The following is a 23417-nucleotide window of genomic DNA, read 5'->3' as shown; positions in this document are numbered from 1 at the left end:
TACAGACAACCATTAAGTAGGATAGATTGAAAGTATCAAAAGGGCTTTTCAACATTACCTTCCTACCCTAAGTTTGTGACCTTTTACAATCATTGTTGCACGAAGTTTGTCTTGATGTAAGCGAGGGCTAAAGTTACGTATCACAGCATTTACTTCATTGTAAAACTGGCCTGTGTCAAAATAAAGATAAATTAATTGACTGGAATATTAAATTTAGTGCGTCAGAAGTGCAGGGTTGCATGGAGAATAAAGAAAACTTAATTTATCCAGCAGTGGGGACTCATAAGGGTGAATAGATTTAGGAGTTGTTTCTATAAAGTTAAACCAAAAATTTCAGTTTTCTCATTTTGTAATGCTTTGCCTTGTACAAATACTTTACTAGTAATTTAGTATAAAATTAATAGTTACTTTTGATATTTCAATTAAGATTTATTTTAAATACAGAGTGGAAATTAATGCTTAACTCCTTGGAAAGGAGTTCAGAGGCAGTTGAAGGTTGGGATGTGTTCTGTGAAGGAAAGGGGTAGAGATCCAATTGCCCCCTGCTTCCCTCTAATTTAGTGAAGAAGGGCAAGCTAGAAGGCAGCATTATATCCTGAAGGCCATTTGAGGCACTTAAATAGCCACTTACAAGTCTCATTCTGCAACCACTAATATTCAGTTATAGATGGGCAAATCCAAACGGGAACAGCAAAGAATACCTTTGCATTCCTTGCTAGTCCTCAGGACTGATTTGGTGGTCCCTCCTCATCAGAGATTCTGTGCTTTATAGAGGCAGTCAACAGCCAGAATGGAGGGACCCTGGACAAACTCCACCTTCGCCCTGTAAATTGGCCCTTTTTCTCAAACCGCTCACAATGACTTCCATCCAACAAACTCTTTCCCACTTATCTGTTTCTGGGCTATCATTATTGATCCCTAATGAGGCATACACAGTGGTACTGGCAGTGGTCACCACTGTAAGTCAAATACCAATGGGCCTCCTGAAAAGGCCACAGGGTTTGCCACGAGCATTCCAGCTGATGGATAGGTTCCCTCACATGACCATTACATTTCATGCAAACAGATACTTTTAAAAATGGCAGAACTGTGGCTAAGAATTTGTAGCCTATATAGGAGTAGGTGTTTTCAGTGGCACTGACTCCCCCACCATGAGGAAAGCTCACTACATAGAGTGCCAATCAGCTTAAGAGCTCACCGGTGAGCTTCTCAGTGAATCACAGGTCATGACACTGGAGTATCACCTCACCAGAAACTACCAGCTGTCATTGGGCAGATTGTCATTGGAGGCCTAGTCTCCATGGATCCTATGTCGAGAAGGTACATTTTTATTATTTTGCATCTCATGGGGTAAGGATCTGGAAATAAGAGGACAGGAGGCTTTCTGCAGCTGCTCTTGACTCCCTAACCCTGCTTCAATTAGCCCTAGATTGGGTAAATGGAAGAGCCAGGTAACCTGGTTTCTCAATCAAGAAAATACCCTTTTTTCTCGCATGCTGTGAAGATACGTTTATAGGTCACTGGTAGGTTGAGGCCCTTCAGTGTCCATTGATCACTAAGAGCCTTAACTGCTAGCAATAGATTTTCTCTCCTAGCGCTTAATTCCTGGGAGGGTGAGATGGAGCAAATATCTCTCCAGGGTCCAACTTGCCCAATTATTTGTTCTTCCCATCATCTCCCTCATTTTGGGTGGAGGGGGAAATTACACACATAATTTCCATTAATCATAAGTTCCAAAGTTTAAATCTCCTTTAAACAGGGTAGAGTATTCTTCCTCACAATTTACTTCGTGAGTGAGTAACTGGACTGGTGCAAGTTTTTCATTTCTTGATTCTATCCAGTGGCAAAAACTGAATAGATGGCTCCAAATTCACTGCCAGTTTCAGTTAAGGGTGTAAATTGGGACATATATCCTGCAGTCATTACTGAATATGGTATTGCAGTCTACTAGATTTTGTTAAAAAGGAATTTGTAAAATTTACTCAAAAAATATATGTCTTGTTAGTGATGTTCAATGTTTACAATACCAACAGCAATTTGTATTTATACAGCATGTTTAATTTAATGCGACATCCAAAGGGACTTCACAGAGACATTATAGAGCAAGAAATGACACAAAGAAACATTAAGGTAGTTAATGATAACTTGGTCAAAGAGTTAGGTTCTAAAGGATGGCTTAAAGAAAGAAACCAAAGAGAGATGTGGAAACATTTTAGATGAGAGTTTCGGGTCTCAGCGGTGAAGGCACAGTCATCAGTAAAAGAGCTTTTAAATTACTGGGCAACTAATGAAGTGAATACTCTACATACCAAGCAATCCATGGGTCACATTTGACAAGCTGTGGCTGTCAAGTGTATAAAATCCCAGAAAATCTCTGTGTACAGTGTGGTTTTTCCTCACATGATGCAGCACAATAACAAATGTTGCATCATCTCCCATTGTTAGTGTGAGATTCTTCTCTTTCATAATTGAGATTGAGAAGCTAAGAAATAAATGTTACAGAATATAAATTATGCCATGCTTAATCTTTGATATCCTGAATGTTGAATACAAATAATACTTTTTAAAATTTGTCCATTCTAATTATCTATTTTGAACATCTTTAGACAATTAATAAGCATACAATTAATCAAAAACCATTCAATATTATGGTAGCGATGGGGTGTAGGGGTAAGAACGGAAAGAAAGAAAGGAGGGTAATGAGACAAGATGACTTCTGAAGCCTTGATCTGTCAATTATTATGATTGATCTTCTGTTTCAGCTCAACATTCTTGACACTCTCCTTATCAGGCAGAGTCAGAGTCAACGTTTTAAAAATAGATATTCTTAATATTTATTCTTTGTTTGGAATTGGACTTGTGAGTGGGCATGGAAGCCAAATCCAGATTTTACATTAAATTTCTGGATTGTCCAACTTCTCAAGTTAGGGTTGCCTTTTCCATTGATTTTTTGGTCTCTGTAGTAAAAACAAAGATCGACTAGAGTCATAGAGCTGTACAGCATGGAAACAATGATCCAACTCGTCCATGCCAATCAGATATTCTAAATTAATCTAGTCTCATTTGCCAGCAATTTGGCCTATATCCCTCTAAACCTTTCCTATCATATACCCATCCAGATGTCTTTTAAATGTCGTAATTGTACTATCCACCACCACTTCCTCTGGCAGCTCATTCTATACAAACACACTTTGCATTAAAAGGTTTAAATTTTTCCCCTCTGACCTTATACGTATGCGCTCTAGTTTTGGACTCCCCTACCCTGGGGAAAAGACTTGGTTATTCACCCTATCCATGCCCCTTGTGACTTTATAAACTTATATAATGCCATCCCTTATCAACTGACTCTCCAGGAAAAATAGCCCCATCCTATTTAGCCTCTCCCTGTAGCTCAAACTCTCCAACCCTGGCAACATTACAGCAATGGTTGGTTTTGGATTAAAACTTAAAAGGATGTGCACTCACTAGAACAGCTATTTTCCTTTTGAGTTCCTATTCTACATTAGCTTTGTTGTTGTTAAAGTACATCCAATTTTTGGCTGGAATTCACCAGCCCACTACAGCCAGGTAGAAGTCCTGATTGCTGAGAGTTGCTTGTTTCTCTATTGAGATCAGCATCAGAGGCTCCAGATCACCATATGACCTGAGAACAAAGAGTAGTGAAGATGGGATGTTGACCTTAAACTGGGTGTTGTGGGAAAAGGGAACTAAATTATTTTGGATTCAAGAATAATGGAAATCAATTAGATCATTAATAAGCATAACTAATATCCCACTGCTTGCAGCCTGTATTAGCCCCTTCTGTCCTCTGATTTACACAAGGGAGGTTTTATGGCCATTGAGAGACTGATTTGGGCCCTGTTCTATCATTAAGTGAATCTGGCCACTGTGTTTCTTGCTGCAATGCACTATATTAATTCTAGCCAATTGAGTATTTAGATTGAAACTAGACTTTTGATAGATTTTATTTAGCAGATTGGAAGGGGCATAGAAGCTACCTGCTTAATGGTTCAATGATTTCTGGATAATCCATTAGCCACAATCTGTGGGAGAAACAACTGAAATTCTGCATTTCCAGGCCAAGTGTACTTTTGGAAACCTAAAGTTGAGTAGTCAACTGTTTCTTGTCTCCTACATTGGTCCCTTTAAGCTAGTCTGATTGGATTTACACAATATTGAGGTTGCATTTATATCCCTGCTGAAAATGTGTTGCTGGAAAAAGCGCAGCAGGTCAGGCAACATCCAAGGAGCAGGAGAATCAACATTTCGGGCATGAGCCTTTCTTCAGGAATTTCCTGAAGAAGGGCTCATGCCCGAAACGTCGATTTTCCTGCTCCTTGGATGCTGCCTGAACTGCTGCACTTTTTCTAGCAACACATTTTCAGCTCTGATCTCCAGCATCTACAGTCCTCACTTTCTCTGCATTTATATCCCTCCCATGCAATTTATTAGAGTGTATCATATATCTTCCTGCAGAGGACTTATTGGACAATGAATGGAACAGTTAATGATTCTTCTTTAGATTGAAGTAAGCCATCACATTCTGTTCCTTTATAGGCAGAGCTGATGTTCTGAAAGGGCGATTCTTGAAAATTGTTTAATCAAGTAAAATATTTCTTTAAACTTTCAAATCTGTGCTGTGTTCCTTTTTACATTATTACAATTACTTGGCTTTTCTTGTTATGAACGCCATTGAAGATGGGCAGGCCTGTTTGTAAACCATATGTCTCAAAAACTAATGGATGGATTTCAATTAAACTTAACGCACAGAGTATGGGCTGTGGAAGAATTTGAAGTATTTCCCAATCTGAATGGTGTTTGGTTAATATAATTCTAAACAGAGAATATTTAAAAAGGGTTTTTCTCCCTGATGAGGCCTCTAGTTAATCCACATCCACCAACCTGATCTAATATTTCTGCTCACATTTTGACAGCTATAATAAATTACATCACAACAGTTGAGACAATCCAAAAAGTTTTAAAACAATCAAGATTGTAAATCAAAACTGCATATAATTTTAACAAAATGTTAATTCACTGTATTTTCCGATGTTTGTAGATTCATTACGAAATCCCAGGATCCTAATATGCATCTTTGTCATAAAACCAATCAGTTCTTTCACAGACCAGACTCTGTGTGTCAAGTTTCATTGAAATCCATCTGTTAGGTTTTTGAGACACATTGTTTTACAAACAGACTGACAAACAGGCCTGGATTAGTGGTGCTGGAAGAGCACAGCAGTTCAGGCAGCATCCAAGGAGCTTCGAAATCAACGTTTCAGGCAAAAGCCCTGACCACCTTCAATGGCAGAAGTAACCACTTGTTGCCTGCAAGGCACTTTGCATCAATTCTGATGTGATAATTATAACAAGGCATTATAACTATCTTCATTTCATGTCCTTTGTATTTTTAATTAATGCTAATGAAACTAACTGTGCTTCAAGTATTTCACCATTATGAATCTTCACCTATGTTTTATTGCACTAATATTGGTATTCTCTTTTGTCTGATGGATGATATCTTAGTCTTTACCTATATTTTGTATTGACATATTTGTTCACATATTGGAACAAATATAACTGTAAAAGCAACCCATAAATCAGTGAAAAGACTTTGACATTACAAGGATTTTGACATTACAAGCATTTTGTGAGAATTAAAATAGTTGAACATTGTTTTTTGGCTGGATTCATACTGATATCACCACCAACTGTTTCTGAATCATAAAAGCAATGCTGCAGTATAACTAAATAAACTGTACCTTTCTTTTGTTAGAGACACTGTTTGTGACCAGGGGAAAGTAACCTCATCTTCTCCATGAACGATTGCAATCATTTCTGTTGATATTTCAACTTTTATATCCATTTTATTACTTGCAATTCCAAGCTTTCCAAAGTAAGTTTTCATTTTCTTGTTATTTTCTACTTCCTTCACTCCAATCAGCTGTCCATTTACAACAAAATCTAATTAAATTTAAAAACATTAATGCATCATAATCATGCCCCATTCAAATTAAAATCTGGACAATCACATCTACATAAAACAAATGATGAATGAAAATAATTGCTATAGAGAGTAACCAGCAAACGGGTTATCATATGAACCAACAAACTTATTGATAGCTGAAAAAAGGGATTAATACTCTACATTATGATGATGTTTTAATTCTTCATTACAGCAGCTGTAATATTTCCAGAAAGAGCTCCTTGATTTATAACTAATTTAATAAAAGCCAGACAACAATAATATCCAATGAATTTTAAGACAACAAGGATGTTAATATTCAATGAAATGGCCATGATATCAGGAATAAACTTTTTTTTTTAATTGTAGATATAAGGAGCCATACCCAATATTCTTCAGCAATGGGTGGTTACTTCAGAGAATCCATGAGTAAGGGTGTGGGGGAATATGAAATAGAGGAAATATTTAGTGAAATATCCATAAGACTTGCACAAAATAAAATAAAATTGGATAGGCCACTTCATAAAATTGGAAGCATGATGCTAAATGTTCATTATAAATATTGCAAGTTCAAATCCTGGCTGCATCTGTCATTTACACAAATGTGGAAAAGCACCATGATAAATCTGAATCATTGATTTATTGTTTATTACAAGTAACTATGGTATTATTATTTCCTCATATTTTTTCCTTTAAATTAGTAAACATTTTACTTGGATCTTCCTTCATAAGGCAGGGAGATGGGCAGGTCAACCAGAAGACTTGCATAATGGCCAGCTTTAAGGCCATTGTTAATATGAGGTGGTTCTGTTTGGTAATAATACACAGCTACCTTCCTTTTCTTGTGACACAGGTTACACCTACCTTTATATGGATCCGTGACCAGATTTAGAATTGCTCCTGGTTTACCATCAACGTTGAAACAAATAGCATCAGTGTGGTCATTTATTGAAATGATAAAATGAGGATCACTGTCAACTTGAAAAAGATATTAAATTGTAAGAACATTTAAATCATCGCCACTTCTACTTAAGACAAGTTTTAAGTCCATATTGCATCAACTTCACATTTCTTTTTTACAGATGCAAAACAATCAGCAAAGTAAGCAAGTACTTTCTTTCATGTGATCAGAATTTGGCAGGGAGACTGGCTTAAAAGCAATTGACTTTGACACCTAATCCGATGATGTGCTTACTGGACTTTGGCTTCTGATAGGCTATCAATATTGTTGTGAATATCTAGTTCATAATGTATTTCACATAACTTTTATACTTGGGAATTAAAGTTTTAAAACATGGGAAACAGATAAGCAATTCTAAAGTAAAATGGAATTCAAACAAACTTGGAATTAATTATGTTTAAAATCTAATCTATGTTTGTTATGCAAAGTCAGCACTGAAAAGGAAGAAAACTTGAATACTATACAACTCATTTCTGGACTTCTTGTTAGAGCTAGGGTATGTACTATTATTTCCATAAATAAGCTAAAATTTCACAGCCAATAATATAATTTAATACTTTATTGAATAATTCAATGCAGCATTGCAATAATAGAGTTTTAAAAAGATTGTCAAAGAAAATACTGCACAGAGTCTAGTAAGCTCAACAACAATGGAATTTAAAAATTGATGCATACAAAAGCAAACTGAAAGAACAGCAGATCAGAAGCAACATTGATATGATACAGATCTAAAACAATTTTGTAATAATTAATAAACAGAGTGATAAGAACTGTAAGGAGATATGCTAATTTCACAAAAATTTAAGGTCAGAGAAAGACTAATGTCTAATGAGCACATTAATACACTATTATATTCAGTACTCAGTATTACATTCAATGATACATGGATCAGAACCATGGTCAACAATCCTTAAGCAAAAGACCTACTATTTATCCCCAAGTCCAAAAAGAGTGCACTTTAGGAAAATTGTAAAATGTCCAGACCATCTGCATTTGTAAAGTTGGAAATTTGATGGAAGATAGGTTCGCGGTGGAGATAATAAAATTTTACACAGGATTGTATAGTGTATTAATTTTAGACAGAAAAAATAAAGAGGAGATGTTGTATTCGGTAATGGTTCTGAAAAAGTTACATTTGTTTCACCCACTCTGATATCACAGAGCCTTTGGATTGAAACACTAACCTTTGCATAGAGCAGATATATTTTATACAAGTCCTGAGAGTCCTTAGTCACTATGTTTGGCTAGTATGGGACTTGCATTTACTGCTATCATGTAATAAATTGTCTTGTATATCAAGACAAATGCCTCTGTCATAAAGATGCTACAATGGAGTACCCCCTTCATAGATTCTAAGGCTAATATAAACAAAGGATAATTGGTAGTAGTGTACTGCCTCAAACAACCCTTACACAGCACTACATATTGGCAAAGATGGCAAATACCTCTCAGAGCCAGCAACGGAAATGAGGGAAAATCCCACAATAACTGTCTAATTTTGTGTAAGCCAGCCAGATCTTCATTGGGGTACAGACTGTACTATGTTTGACTAAAGTGTCGTAATATATTTGTCCATATGGCCTTCTGGACACTAGAGAAATTTTGTTCTCCATTTCTTGTCCCAAGAGATTATATGGCTGCAAGTTCAGAGGTGAAGAGGAAGTGTTTAAAATGATACTGTGGTCATTTAATATGGGGTTCGCTTGATGGTCTTTTTGAGTCCATCAATTTTAAATATAAAATGTAAAAAGTTGGAAGTTTTATTAATACTACTACATAAAGTACAAATGTTTAAATTGTGTCTTACCAGATGTGAAGGCACGAACACCTGCAGAAAAGAGGATTAACATTAATGTACAATCAACAACCAAAGTAGCTTCAAGTATTTTGTTGCAGAAGCTCCCTGCAATGTCTTCTGAGTGGCATAGAAATGAATATATTTGCTGGATGTGTCAATTAAAAACATATATTGCAAGTAATTCATATTAAAATTCATTTTCATTTGCAAACCCTTCCATTGTTTTGCCCTTCCCCACCTTTTTAATTTCCTCCACACTCACAATCCAAGATATCTGTGCTTCTCTGCTTCTGGTGTTTTGTGCATCCTTAATTTTATATACTCCACTATTGGTGGTAATGTCTTCAGTTGCTGAGACTCCAAACACTGGAATACAAACCCTGTGTTCCCTAACTGCTCTTTTTTCCACATTTTTGTCCTCTAAGGCACTTCAAAATAAAGTTTTGGTCATCTGTGCTAATAGCTCCTTATATGGTTTGGTGTTGTATATTTAAAGTTGGATGCATTGATCCAATTTTGAAACAGGTGAGCCTAGCAGGTTTGTAGTGCCAAGTGTAATATATTTTCTAAAAGAGTCAGAGAGGTCTACAGCACAGAAAAAGGCCCGCTGGTCAAAGATTTGCACCTAACTATTCTAAGCCCATTTTCCAGTACTTAGCTCCTCCCCTAGTACGCCTTGGCATCACAAGTGCATACCTAAATACTTCTTAAATGTTCTGAGGGTTTCTGCCTCTACCACCCTTCCAGACAGTGAGTTCTAAATCTCTGCCATGCTCTGGTGAAATAACTTTTCTCACATCTCCTCTAAATCTCCTCATCACCTTAAATGTATGCCTATTGTTTATTGATGTCACCACCAAGGGGAAAAAATCCTTCCTGTTGTTCCTATCTATGCCCCTCAATTTTGAACACTTCAATCAAAGTCTACTCTGCTCCAAAGAAAGCAATTCTATTCTATCCAAGCTTGCTTCATAACTAAATCTCTCTCCAGCTCAGGCAATGTCCTGGTAAATCTCCTCTCCAGTGCAATCACAACCATCTTATGATGTGGATTCCAGAACTGCACACAATATTCTAGCTTTGGCCTAACCAATGTTTTATACAATATAAACAGAACTTTACTGATTTTAAAACTCTATGCCTCAGCAAACAAAGGAAAATATGCCTTCCTAATCATTTTAGGTATCTGTCTCACTACCTTAAGGGATGAGTGGACATGTGGACTCAGGTCCCTCTGATCCTTGATGCAATCAAGGTCCTGCTATTTGTCATATATTCCCTTGCCTTGTTTGTCCTGCTCAAGTACATCACCACACATTTATTCAGAGTGAATTCCATTTGCCACTGATTAGCCCAATCTGTCCAACCTATCTATATCCCTCTGTAATCTAAGTTTATCTCCCTGTTTACCACCCTATCAATTTTCATATCATCTGCAAACGTTCTGATCAACCATTCTATATTCAATTCAAAATCATTTATGTAGACCACAAACAGCAAGGGCCCCAAAACTGATCTGTGAAGAACATCACTGAACACAGACTTCAAATCACAAAAACACACTGCAAAAAAAACACATCAAGCTGCAGACTACTCAGACCTCTCTCTGTTTATGCTAATTTTTAGGTATATCACAGGCTTTCTCCCAGAGAGAGGCGATAGAGAGAGGGAGAGAGAAGAGAGAGTGTAAAGAGAGAAAGAGAAGAGAGAAAAGAAGAGAAAAGAGAAAAGAGAAGAGAGTATGTGCTTTGCAACAAACTCATAACTGGATTCATTAAGAAATCTGGTTGATTGATTTTTTTTTAAATTCAAAATCTGACTTTGTAAAATAAAAATGTTTTTTCCAGTTATGTTCTGATCTATTGAATAGTGAGTTTAGAGTGAAACTGTACTTCTTCAGCCTTTGCAGCAGAGTTTTAAATAAGAACCTCTTTCCCTGAAGCTTTGGTCTGATTCCCCGGTCTGCTGCTGATATGAGTCAAAGACCTCCATTAATAATTTGACAGGAAAACATTCTACAAATCATTTTGGACTAAAACAGGCAGAGGAGGAATGACCTGATGTTCCTTACCTGCATCCACCTGCATCCTCATCCTCAACTCCAAATTCATTATTGAAGGGCATTAAATTCTGCCCAATTGTTGGGGTAAAGGGATGAAATTAGTAGTGATTGTAGAAGCACTTCGGCTCTGGCAGATATTCCTTTGTCATTCTCTGTTTACAGAGTTGCCACAACCAAGATTTTATATTTTGGTGAGGGAAGTGCATTGGCTTCATTCACGTATTTCTTTCGACAAAGAATCTCACACGCTTCAATGGCATGTTACCGTATTTCTCAGATACACATTGAAATAAGATTAATGTTGGTTTCCAAAAACTTACGGCTTTTATATCTTGGAGCACCATGTTGTGTTTTTTGTGCGCTGGGTTTTTCTGGAAAATAATGTGAAACACATATACTTACATATTTTTAAAAAGTGCACCTGTGTCCAACATGTATCCATATAATGTTGTTGGATCCATGTTTTAAAGCATTACGTACTTTGTAAAAGTAGACCCTTTTTGTTTACAGCTCTTAGTCAATTGCTTGTGACCACATGATATGCAAGAGGAAGAGAGATTTAAACAAATATAGAAAACAGACACATATTGAAAAAGAAAGCAAGAGAAAGAGCACATGATATTTACAGAATATTGATTTTGGAATAATGATATATATTTTAGAAAAACAGAAAATATTCAGGCATTCTTCATAGAAACTGTGGAGGTAGAAATAGATAAATGACAATTTGTTTAAATTATATGGAACCTTTTATGTCGTAAAATATATCTTACAGGAGTGCACTCTGGCAAAAATGAATGCAAATCCAAAGAAGCAGAAATGGGACATGTAACTATGTTAGGTCAAAAAGGTAGGATTTTATTTAGTTCTTTGAGGATATGGCCAAGTGGAGAGATTTAAGGAAGGAATTCTTGAGAGTAGTGCTTGGACAGCTTGGACATACTGTTGATGGGCCAAGACGATGGTAGATGCACAAAAGACTTCAGAGGCATGTTAAGTTCCCATTAGATCATAGGACTGAAGGAGTATGGAAGTGTAAAACTGTGAATTGATTTGAACACAAGAACGCAAAAGGAGACATTTCAGGGTTACAATTAGATCATTTGGATGGGATAACATACAGGCATAGACTGAGGAGTGGTTAATAAAAAGGAAACAGAATAGGAAGGCTCCAACCAGAGGAATGCAAGCATACCTAAGAGCAGTAAAAGTAGGCTTTTGAACCCTCAAACTGTTTCAATCAAGTCCCGCATGGTCTTCCAAACTCTAATAGAAATAAACCCATGTTGTACAAACTATTCTCAGAACTCATCCCATTCATTCTAGGTATAAATTTAGTAAATTTCACTTGAACTGCCTCAAATGCATTTATATCCTTCCTCAAACAAGGAAATCAAAACTGCAAACAGTGTTCAAAGATGTGATCTAGCAGTATAACCAAAGGATAGCAATTTTAATTTTACATCAATTCCTCTTGTAATACAGGACAGTATACTACTAGCCTTTTGGATTATGTGCTGTTCCTGCATTTTGTGAATCATGCACCAAAAAATCCAAGATCTACATCATCGAACTCCATAAACTTTCTCAGTTCTGTTTTTTCATTCTTCTTACCAAAATGAAAACCTTGAATTTTCCCACATAGTATCCCATCTGCTAGATTTCTGCTCATTCAAAGTATCTACTGAGTCTGTCATCTTCTCTGTTACCAAATTAATGGTGCTGTAGGTGGCAGGTGGCTCATTTGTTCTTGGGACAATGGTGACCAATATTCTGCAATTTAAAATCCTTTGCTGACAGTAGGTCCATGTTACTATATTGGAAACAATTTGGCATAAATAGTAGATAGAATGCCTGCTTTAATGAGTGTACCAATCTAATACTGAGTCCATCATCAATTTCAGCCACTTGAAATTGACGCACAATGAGAGAGAGCTAGAGAATTAGAGTTGAACTCAATGATCTATATAACAGCAGAAGTTCTTTGTGCGGTAAGGAATATGAAAGAAAGAATAGAAAATATATTCTTCAGAAAATAATTAGAAAGTAAAGTAAAAAAAGGAAAATGGGGACTCACATTTTTCTGATGTCTTTTGGTGATCCACAGAACAAAATAGCAACATTATTGTCTAATAATAGTGTTTCATTTTTTTTTCAATTATGAAGCAGTGTACTTGCCTCTAATGAACTTGGATGATCAGTTATCTTTCTTCAATATAACTAAATCTCTTAGCTGCTTTTCATTGTCTTTGGAAAACCCTGCACGGTTCAGAATTTAATTTCTTTGTAAAATTTAATTACTAATTTTTCTGACTGATATAAAGGGTGAATATCAATTTTAAAATCAAGGCTGGATGTAAAGTAGTTTTATTCAGACATTACCATCTTCTGTTGATTTGTCAGCCACAAAGCGCTCATTCTTATTTTCCTCTGGTTTTGTAACAACCATTGATGTTAATGGGGTTACAAAGCTGTACTTCAGTGACAGTTCCAGAATTCTGTCAGTTAGGTTTCCCTTTTCATTTGTCTCTGCAGAAACCCTGATGGTAACAATTGGCAACAATTAATTGTGCAATGTATTGTTATCCAGCACTTAAATATTTGTGCTGTGATTTAAACAAATATTTCTGTTAGCACATTTAACTCTTCATACATTTTGACTCTACAAATAATCAAAACAGATAATTATAGTGACTAAATTGTTATTAGTCATTTTGCACAATTTCATTCTACGTTTCAAGTGCTAATGGGCCAGCAATATAAGTCTAGCTATTATTGCTTGTATATAAATACATTTTTATGTTGTTACATTCATAGACAGATGACTGCTGTTACTTTACCGCTTCTCTAAGAGCTGTTGTATGGTCAAATAAGCCCACAGTCGCTCAGTGAAGTCACCAAAAATGTATTGCTGCTGCTGAGTGACATTTTCACCTTCTGATACTTGCACTTCAGCTTTTAGAGTTAGGTTTTCATTGGCCTGTTGAAGAATTAAGGTGTTAGGTTGAAACTTACAGTAAAAAGATTGGGAAGGCACATCATGCCTTGTTTGTTTTGTTCTGTAACAATCTTACAATTTGAAGGTGAACTGTTGTATTCCTTGGGGTGTACATACACCTACAGTATTATTCAGAAGGCAGACAATGAAAGAAGAGCATATAATTCTAAGTCAAAATGGTGAGTAGCTTGGAGCAGAACTTGCAGGCTTTAGTGTTCCTTTGCATCTGCTGCCCTTGCCCTTCTAGATGGTAGTGGTTATGGATTTGGAAGGTGCTGACTAATGAGCCATGGTGAATTCCTATGTGTATCTTGTAGATGGTATACATTGCTGCTACTGAGTCAATGTTGGAGGAAGTAAATGTGGTGGATGTAGTACCAATCAAGCAGGCTACTTTCACCTCGGTGGTATCAACCTTCATGAATGTTGTTGGAGCTGCATCTGTTTATTTTTGCCTTCAGAGCTGCCTCCATGAGCTAAGGATCAGGGAGACACCACATGACCAGCAACCAGGAGAAATCCAGGCTACAGAGTGCTAGATAAAGTTTATGAATATAACTTGTTCTGTTACTGCAAGTTATCAGTTTGTCTGTTAAGTAAATCAGCTTGAAATTTTCAAGTAAACTGAACCTGCGGTATATACCAAACCAGTATGACGGTGGTAATTCTACGTTCAGAAAGATACCACAAGAATATGATAACAAGTGGAGAGTTTCCATCACACTCCTGGATTCTGCCTTGTGAACAGACATTGAGACAATGAAAGGCAAGTTACTTGTTGCAGAACTCTTAGTTTCTGCCCAGCTGTTGTAGGCACAGGATTTGTCTCAATTGTCCAGTTCAGCTTCTTGTCAATGATCACCACCAGAATGTTGATAATGGAGGGGACAGTGGCTTAGTAATACCATGGAACATCAAGGGGCATTCATTGGAGATTCTAGTTGGAGATCATCATTGCCGAGCACAAAAACAGAAATTGCTGGAAAAACTCTGAGTCCATTGACCCTTCCTCAGAACAGAAGTAAGCATTAACTCTGCTTTTGTCCACAGATGCTGCCAGACCGGCTGAGCTTTTCTAGAAATTTCTGTATTGCCTGGTACTTGTATGGTGTGAATAATACTTGCCACTTATCAAGCCTAGTTATTGTCCAGATTTTGTGGCATATAAGCAAGGCTGCTTCAGTACGTAAGAAGTCACAGAATGAGCTGAACATTCTGCAATCATTTGTGAACATCCCCACTTCTCATAATGGAGGGAAGGTCATGGAAAATGACTGAACCTAGGACATCACCCTGAGGAACTCCTGCAGTGTGCTGATACATAAATGACTTATCTCCAACACAACTACCTTCCTTTGTACTAGGTATGGCTTCAATCAGTGCAGAGATTGACTCCAGTTATACTCGGGCTCCTTGATGTTATATCCAGTCAAATGCTGCCACTATGTCAAGGGTAGGCACTCTCACCTCACCCCTTACAGCTCCCAGGGAGCCATTGGAAACAGAATTCATGATAATAAAAAAGGGAAATAGATAAATAAACGTAAGAATACTTTTGTAAAGCCATGATTTAAATTAGGAGGAAAATAGAGTTAAGCATATTATTCTCATAAAGGGTGAATACGGGCATAATGAGCAAAACAACCTCCTACTGCAATATATATGATTGATCTAGAATGTCAATAAGTTAATTGGAATAACTGATAGTGAGTACTTACAGTGTGAGCAATGACCTCTGCTGTGAGAAAATCCAAGTGATTGTCTGAAATCTTGCCAGCCACTACAATTTCTGACCCATCGTAATACTGTCTAAAATTTGCCTGAGTTAAATCTGAGATGGCATTCTCAGGATATTGCAATTCAATATTCAAAAGCAAGGGGTTTGCTACTTCATCATAAAAGCCCTGTGAAAAAAATCAGAAAATTTAGGAATTTGGCATACTTTTTAACTAATCATGACATTAAAGAGCCAGAAAAAAAACACTGAAACACGAGTTCAAATGAACCTGTGAGTCTGTTTACTCCTAATGTTGAGGATTTGTAAGATTAGATAGATAGATAAATTCCCTACAGTGTGGAAGCAGGCCCTTTGGCCCAACAAGTCCACACCGACCCTCTAAAGAGTAACCCACCCAGACACATTTCCCTCTGACTAATGCACCTGACACTATGGGCAATTTAGCATGGCCAATTCACCTGACCTGCACATCTTTGGACAAGATTTGTACTCAGTTTCAGCTGACAGTGTGAAAACTGCAATGAAATCTAGAGACCCTGGATTCAACTTCGGAACATGAGGGCAAACCTGTAGAAATATGTCAGAATAAAATTAAGTACTAAAATTATAATTGTCCAAAGTACACTTACCACAAAATCATTCCTCATATTTGCATTACTTTATGATAGCTGTCCTATTCACAGAATTCTCTCAATCTTACAATTGTCTGAAACTTACCATATATTGCAGCAGGGTGCAAATGCAAATCTAAGTGAAACTGCTACCATACTGAACTGTTATGATGGTGTTATGAAGCATATCCTTCCCATCCAATTATGTGCAACATTAAAAATAATGGTGAGCAAAATCAGTCAGGCTATAAACCCTGTGTCCATCATAAACTTGCCTTCGTGCTACCTGGCTGGATTAATATCTAGATTAATTTCCCTCAGAGATGATCCCACTCTGCTATTTTAACTAGCAGAAGTGTGTTTATAATCCAGGTCACTTGCAACTGGCTGCATTTGCACTGAAACTGTGAGAGCAGTGGAAACAGCTCTGAGGCAATCCTGGGCCATGCTAAATAAGCCAACATATTTAAATATTTAATAATTATTTTACCTGAAGCTGTAAGGGAGCATCTGAATCCTCATAAATTCTCCGTGCTACACCATTATTGTCCAGTGCCATTTTCTCCAGAAAACTGTATTTAACATCAAAACCAAACCCAAGGCAATACACATTGTACCTGCCATTGATGGCATTTTTCACATTCTGCTGGATTGTTGTTGGGTTTGATACACCTATAATAAAAAAAAAGCAAATATAGTTTATTTTTTGGCCAAACATTTGGAGAACTGTGTTCTCAGACCAAACTTGATCCAATTCTAAGACTTGATAATGAACTATGCAGGTATTTCTATTTTCACAGACTTGTTCATATGTTCTGTCAGAAAGCAGAAGGTGGTTGACTTGGGTTATTTAGAAGATTGATCCCATTTATAGAATTACTAAGTCATATGTGCAGTATTTATATTACTGAGACAGGTATTTCATGACATGTTCCTCAATAGGTCAACTTCTCTTTGACAGCTGAATTCTTCTGTGATAATGCAAGGCACTCTCATCATGTCATTTTCTGTATTTGAAATCACAAGCTTTTTGAGCACTGTGCCTTCGACAGTGACTTAAAAACTTGAGATTTCAAATAAACCTCCTGGACTATAATCTGATGTCATGTGACTTCTGACTTTGTCCATCCCAGTCCAACATCAGTACCTTCACATTAGTCTGTATGTTCTAATATCCTGGTCGAAAGCAGGTTTGGGCTAAAGTCAAACTCTGCCTAACCCAGCATCGATTCAACTTGCCTCTGGAAAAAGGAAGGGAGTACACACATATAAGGTGTTACACATTACTCAATGGGAACTTTCTACCCTCTGAGTTAGAAGATTGTGGCTTTAAATCACACTCTGGAGATGGAAGCACCTTAATATAGGCTGTCAATGCAATGTTAGAGATGTTGTCTTTGAGATGAGATAATAAACTGCCTCAGGTGTGTTAAAAATTCCATGGCATCATATTGATTGTGATGATTAAAAGTGAGGGCCCTCATGGCACAGTAGTAATGTCCTTATCTCTTAGCCAGGAGGCCCATGTTCAAGGTCCACCTGCTTCAGTGCTGTTTAATAACATCCTTTAACAAGCTGTTTAGAAAATATTTGACCCATGGCTAGTGGGTATCGATAAGGTGCTGAAAGCATATGGATTACTGGAAAATTCTCATTGTTATCCAGACTAATTTTGTCTCTCAACCAATACAAAACAACAGATTTTATGATTACAAACAACTTTTTTTGTGGAATCTGTCTGAAGGTAATTGGCAGTGACTAAATTTCAGAAATAATTAATTATTTATTAACCGCTAATAGAAATCCTGTGGGTATGAAAAGGTATTAAGGCCAGCCAAATTTTTCTCAGAGCCGGAAGTGTACTCAGAAAGGCAGCTCTCATACTTTTGGGTCCCATTAAAGCATAAACAGATTGAAGGCAATTGGAATTAATTCAGATTACTTAAGAAAGTGACCTAGGGAGTCTTCTAAATTCCCCAAATTTGTGAAATAGATAATCCATCTGGTTAGGCATTTCTCTAAAAGCAATGTTAGATATTTTATTTCTATTATTCCGTTAATTACCTGAAGGTATTGGTTATGAAACATGAAATCATCACATTTTTTAAAATCAGCAGAAAAGGAAGCACCAGAATGTAAGGTCTGATACCATCAATCTCAGGTCTAACCTGTTTCAGTTCAGTTTCAAACTTTAGTTCAGTCCTTAGGAATTGGAAGTCCCACCCTCAAGAAGTCACCAATGGGCATTGCTGGAATTATATTCAGTTTGTAGGAAGACAATTATAAGGATTTCAAATTTGGGTGGGGAGGAATTAAGGAGCTTGCAGGAGTAGGTTCAGGTATAGGGCCAGAGTATGGAGGCCAAAGGGAAAGGTACAAAAAATGGGGAGGGGCAAAATATTGGAGTTTAGTGCCACAATGTGCATAGAACACCCTCTCAAAAAGGAACATAACAACTGGGACTAGGATTGGGCAATTCAGCTCCTCAAGTATTGTCCTCTATTTAATACAAACATGGCTGATCGCATCTCAGCCCCCACACTACTTCCTTGCTTGCTGTCCAAAACCCTTCAACTCATTACTAATTAAAACTCTGTCTAACTCATCCACAAATTTACTCAATGTCCCAGCATCTACCACACTCCACGGTAGTGAATTCCACAGATCCACAAACCTTTGAGAGAAGTGGTTCCTCTTCATTTCTGTTTTAAGTCATCTACTCCTTATCCTAAAAACTATGACCTCTCATTCCAGATTGCCTTATGCAAAGAAATATGTTTTCTAATTTGACTTTGTTAATCTCCTTTAGCTGAGATATTTGTATCAGCGATAGTCACAGGTGAGGAGCCGGAAGACTGGAGGTTGGCAAACGTGGTGCCACTGTTTAAGAAGGGCAGTAAAGACAAGCCAGGGAACTATAGACCAGTGAGCCTGACCTCGGTGTTGGGCAAGTTGTTGGAGGGAATCCTGAGGGACAGGATGTACATTTATTTGGAAAGGCAAGGACTGATTCAGGATAGTCAACATGGCTTTGTGTGTGGGAAATCATGTCTCACAATCTTGATTGAGTTTTTTGAAGAAGTAACAAAGAAGATTGATGAGGGCAGAGCAGTAGATGTGATCTATATGGACTTCAGTAAGGTGTTCGACAAGGTTCCCCATGGGAGACTGATTAGCAAGGTTAGATCTCATGGAATACAGGGAGAACTAGACATTTGGATACAAAACTGGCTCAAAGGTAGAAGACAGAGGGTAGTGGTGGAGGGTTGTTTTTCAGACTGGAGGCCTGTGACCAGTGGAGTGCCACAAGGATCGGTGCTGGGCCCTCTACTTTTTGTCATTTACATAAATGATTTGGATGCGAGCATAAGAGGTACAGTTAGTAAGTTTGCAGATGCCACCAAAATTGGAGGTGTAGTGGACAGCGAAGAGGGTTACCTCAGATTACAACAGGATCTGGACCAGATGGGCCAATGGGCTGAGACGTGGCAGATGGAGTTTAATTCAGATAAATGCAAGGTGCTGCATTTTGGGAAAGCAAATCTTAGCAGGACTTATACACTTAATGGTAAAGTCCTAGGGAGTGTTGCTGAACAAAGAGACCTTGGAGTGCAGGTTCATAGCTCCTTGAAAGTGGAGTTGCAGGTAGATAGGATAGTGAAGAAAGTATTTAGTATGCTTTCCTTTATTGGTCAGAGTATTGATTACAGGAGTTGGGAGGTCATGTTGCGGCTGTACAGGACATTGGTTAGGCCACTGTTGGAATGTTGCATGCAATTCTGGTCTCCTTCCTATCGGAAAGATGTTGTGAAACGTGAAAGGGTTCAGAAAAGATCTACAAGGATGTTGCCAGGGTTGGAGGATCTGAGTTACAGGGAGAGGCTGAACAGGCTGGGGCTGTTTTCCCTGGAGCGTTGTAGGCTGAGGAGTGACCTTATAGAGGTTTACAAAATTATGAGAGGCATGGATAGGATAAATAGACAAAGTCTTTTCCCTGGGGTCGGGGAGTCCAGAACTAGAGGGCATAGGTTTAGGGTGAGTGGGGAAAGATATAAAAGAGACCTAAGGGGCAACTTTTTCACGCTGAGGGTGGTATGTGTATGGAATGAGCTGCCAGAGGATGTGGTGGAGGCTGGTATAATTGCAACATTTAAGAGGCATTTGGATGGGTATATGAATAGGACGGGTTTGGAGGGATATGGGCCGGGTGCTGGCAGGTGGGACTAGATTGGGTTAGGATATCTGGTCGGCATGGATGGGTTGGACTGAAAGGTCTGTTTCCATGCTGTACATCTCTATGACTCCATCTTATAAACTTCAATTAGATCTCCTTTCATTCTTCTAAACATGTGGGAGTATAGGCCTAAACTGCCTAATTTCTCTTCCTAACACAAACTCCTCAACTCTCGAATTAATCTAATGAACCTTCTCTGAACCACCTCCAGTACGCCACATCCATCCTCGAGTAAGGTGACCAAAATTGTAGCAGTACTCCAGTTGTGATCACATTAATGCTTTGTACAGTTGCAGCAACTTTTCCTTACTATTATACCACTCCTTCTTTTCATTCATTTCACTCGAGTTCATGGGAAAGCAGCCCTCTGAGTCCCCCATTTTCTACTGGCCACTGCATTGTGGAGGCTGGGTGAAATTAGGGATTTCAGTTATTCTAAGAGTATGCAAACTGGCAGAGCTGTTTTACCCACCTACTGTATTATGGGCAATAGCTCACAAGTCTGAAATTGAAGGCATTTATTTTCACTAACCTTCATTTGGATCACCATCAGTTAACAAAATAATCATAGAGACACTTCTTTCAGGCAGAAGTTTGTCTTGATGGGCCTTATTTAGAAGGTTTACTGCTTTTAACATTGGATCATTTATATTTGTTCCTGCAAAAGAAAAAAAAGAATACCTGGTCTTGTAAAAATATATTTGGCTTCGCAAAGTGTAAATTATTCAACTAAATTTCAGAAGTTAAAGTGTCAACTGACAATCAAGAGAAATTCATTTAGATAAAATTGCAAAGTGTGGGAAAATGAATTTGGAGTCCTCAATTTTATTCACAAATTGCCTTACAGGGAAAACATTTAATTTAAGTATTATTGCCTTATAATTTCAAGAATGTCGATAAATATGTGTGCATATTTACCTGTGTCCATACTTACTAATTTGAAAACATTTATGCCTGGCAGGCATGGTTAACTATTGTGTAGTCAGGATAAGAAAAGCGCAAGATTATGGCTAATTAAAAATAAATTAAAAGAGTAGCAACAATAAGAAAAACAAAGGCTAGCAGTGGCATTTATGTTCCACTGGAAATTATTTTGGATCAATTTTTGAGGACATATTATAACACACATCTACTGCAAGCGGGACTTGAGCCCGGACGTAGGCAAACTAGTGCTGCACTTCAAGACCCCTATGTTCCATGGGACTCTGACTATGAATTGGAATGTGATGGGGATTTAAGAGAGAAGTGTGCCTTAGTTTAAAACTGGGTAGGAGAAGATGCCGCCAGTCAGTGTAACAAGACGATCTTTTATCCTATAATATCTCCAACAATAGAAAGAAATGTAATTTAAGGGGTATTAGACCATAATGAAATAGTCTGCAGGACATTTCTGTCATTGGTTAATAAGATGATAAGTGTCAGTCAATAACTGCTTTAGTGAATTTTAGTTGTTTTGTATTACTAAACAAAATACAAGAAGCACAGTACATATAGGAAGCAGGTGGAAAAAACTTTGAAAAGACACCTGGAGGAAAAGTCAAGTGCTTGCGCAGGGGTTCAGGCACTGTTACTGTGACTTTAACCAAAAGCATAAAAGGCATATTATAAATCTCAATTTTACTTCATAAAATGCTTCTCAGACAACAATGTCACAAGTTGCAGTTCTGCCGAATAAAATGTGATCATTGTCACCAATATTGATCAGCATTGGATCACTGGCTATTGAAACTTATTAAAAAGGAAACATAAATGCAGCTACATTTAAAGTTTTAAATCTACTCAGTTAAGGCAGGACAGGGGAGGGATGCCCTAATGCACCAGTGGAGTTGACAAGAGTTGGATAAATACAGTCAGCCAGAGAGATCAACCAAACTCTGTAATAAGGCTTTGGATAGGATAAGGAGGCAATTCTATTTGGATCAGAAATCACTCCAAGAGACATCTCTACTGCCAGGGAAGAGATTGCTGTGGATGCTAGTACTCCTGGCTAGGCCAGCATTTATCACCATCTCTAATCGCCCTGGAGAAAGAAGTGATGAGCTGCTTCCTTAAACTGCTGAAATTCCTGGGATGTGAGGACACCCATGTTGTTGTTAGAAAGGTATTACACAGATTTTGACCCAGAAAAAGTGAAAAAATGGTGGCTTAGTTTGAAATGAGAGGCTTGGAGTGGAATGTGCAGGTGGTGGTACTCCTATTCAACTACTCCCTTGTCCTTCAAGATGGTTGACATCTGGACTTAGCTTCATTCTATTGAGGGATCCTTGCTGAATTACTGCTAGTGTGCACCAATAGTGAAGGGAGCAAGTGTTGAAGGTGGTGCATGAGATACTAATCAAGGGGGCAGTTATGTGCTGGATATGTCTAGCTTGATTATTGTTGGAGCTGCACTCATCCAGACAAGTGGAGGGTATTCCATCACACTCCTGGATTATGCATTATGGAGGGTAAACTGGCACCTGAGAAACAGGAAGTGAGTTACTTGTCACAGAATTCCTAGCTTCTGACCTGCTCTTGTAGCCACTGTATTTATATGATTGGTCCAATTTAGTTTTTGAGCAATGATAAGCCCAGGATGTTGGTATTGGGGTATTCAGTGATGATAATGGAATTGAACATCAAGGGACAATTCTTATATTCTCTCTTGTTGGAGATAGTCACTGCCTGACAATTGTATGGCATGAATGTTACTCCTTCCCAAATTCTGCTCATGCTCCCAAAATCAGTATTTTTGTCCATCTCCTTTGCATTTCCTAATATCACCACTATTGCAATTCTCATTTTCTCAGACTTCCCAGCTTACATTTAATATCCAACAATGACAGGTACCATCTAAACACCTCATGGGTGTTTTACACGTAACTCTACCAAAGTTGCTCATCAAACCTATCCATGTTGTTCTTCATATCTTATCACCCAGTGGCCAGCTTGTGACCTGATGGCCTGGATGGAGTAAAGGAAAAGAGATCTGAACAGGAAATAAAAAGTAACGCCTTTTTAAAAAATTCACGCATGGAGTGTTGGCATTTCTGGCTCGGCTAACTTTTATT

At 37.7% G+C, this 23417-nt stretch overlaps 1 protein-coding gene across 2 annotated transcripts in view; it reads right to left on the bottom strand.

The window, feature by feature from the left end:
• LOC122558905 (inter-alpha-trypsin inhibitor heavy chain H3-like) overlaps window positions 1-23417 on the bottom strand; it is a 50886-nt gene that overhangs the window by 4361 nt on the left and 23108 nt on the right. For both annotated transcript variants that reach the window (XM_043707840.2, XM_043707841.2), the window contains 11 exons: window positions 20900-21025; window positions 16624-16805; window positions 15503-15688; window positions 13627-13766; window positions 13169-13326; window positions 11107-11157; window positions 8734-8754; window positions 6830-6943; window positions 5763-5964; window positions 2310-2482; window positions 59-170 (listed from right to left, as the gene is read on the bottom strand). In XM_043707840.2, coding sequence (XP_043563775.2) covers window positions 59-170; window positions 2310-2482; window positions 5763-5964; window positions 6830-6943; window positions 8734-8754; window positions 11107-11157; window positions 13169-13326; window positions 13627-13766; window positions 15503-15688; window positions 16624-16805; window positions 20900-21025 — 1465 coding nt within the window. The remainder of the gene's footprint in view (window positions 1-58; window positions 171-2309; window positions 2483-5762; window positions 5965-6829; window positions 6944-8733; window positions 8755-11106; window positions 11158-13168; window positions 13327-13626; window positions 13767-15502; window positions 15689-16623; window positions 16806-20899; window positions 21026-23417) is intronic.

This window comes from Chiloscyllium plagiosum, unplaced genomic scaffold (assembly GCF_037043375.1).
Source record: "Chiloscyllium plagiosum isolate Xiang-an unplaced genomic scaffold, Cpla_swu_hap1 HiC_scaffold_14, whole genome shotgun sequence".
NCBI lineage: Eukaryota > Metazoa > Chordata > Chondrichthyes > Orectolobiformes > Hemiscylliidae > Chiloscyllium > Chiloscyllium plagiosum.
This window is presented reverse-complemented; position numbering and strand designations above follow the sequence as displayed.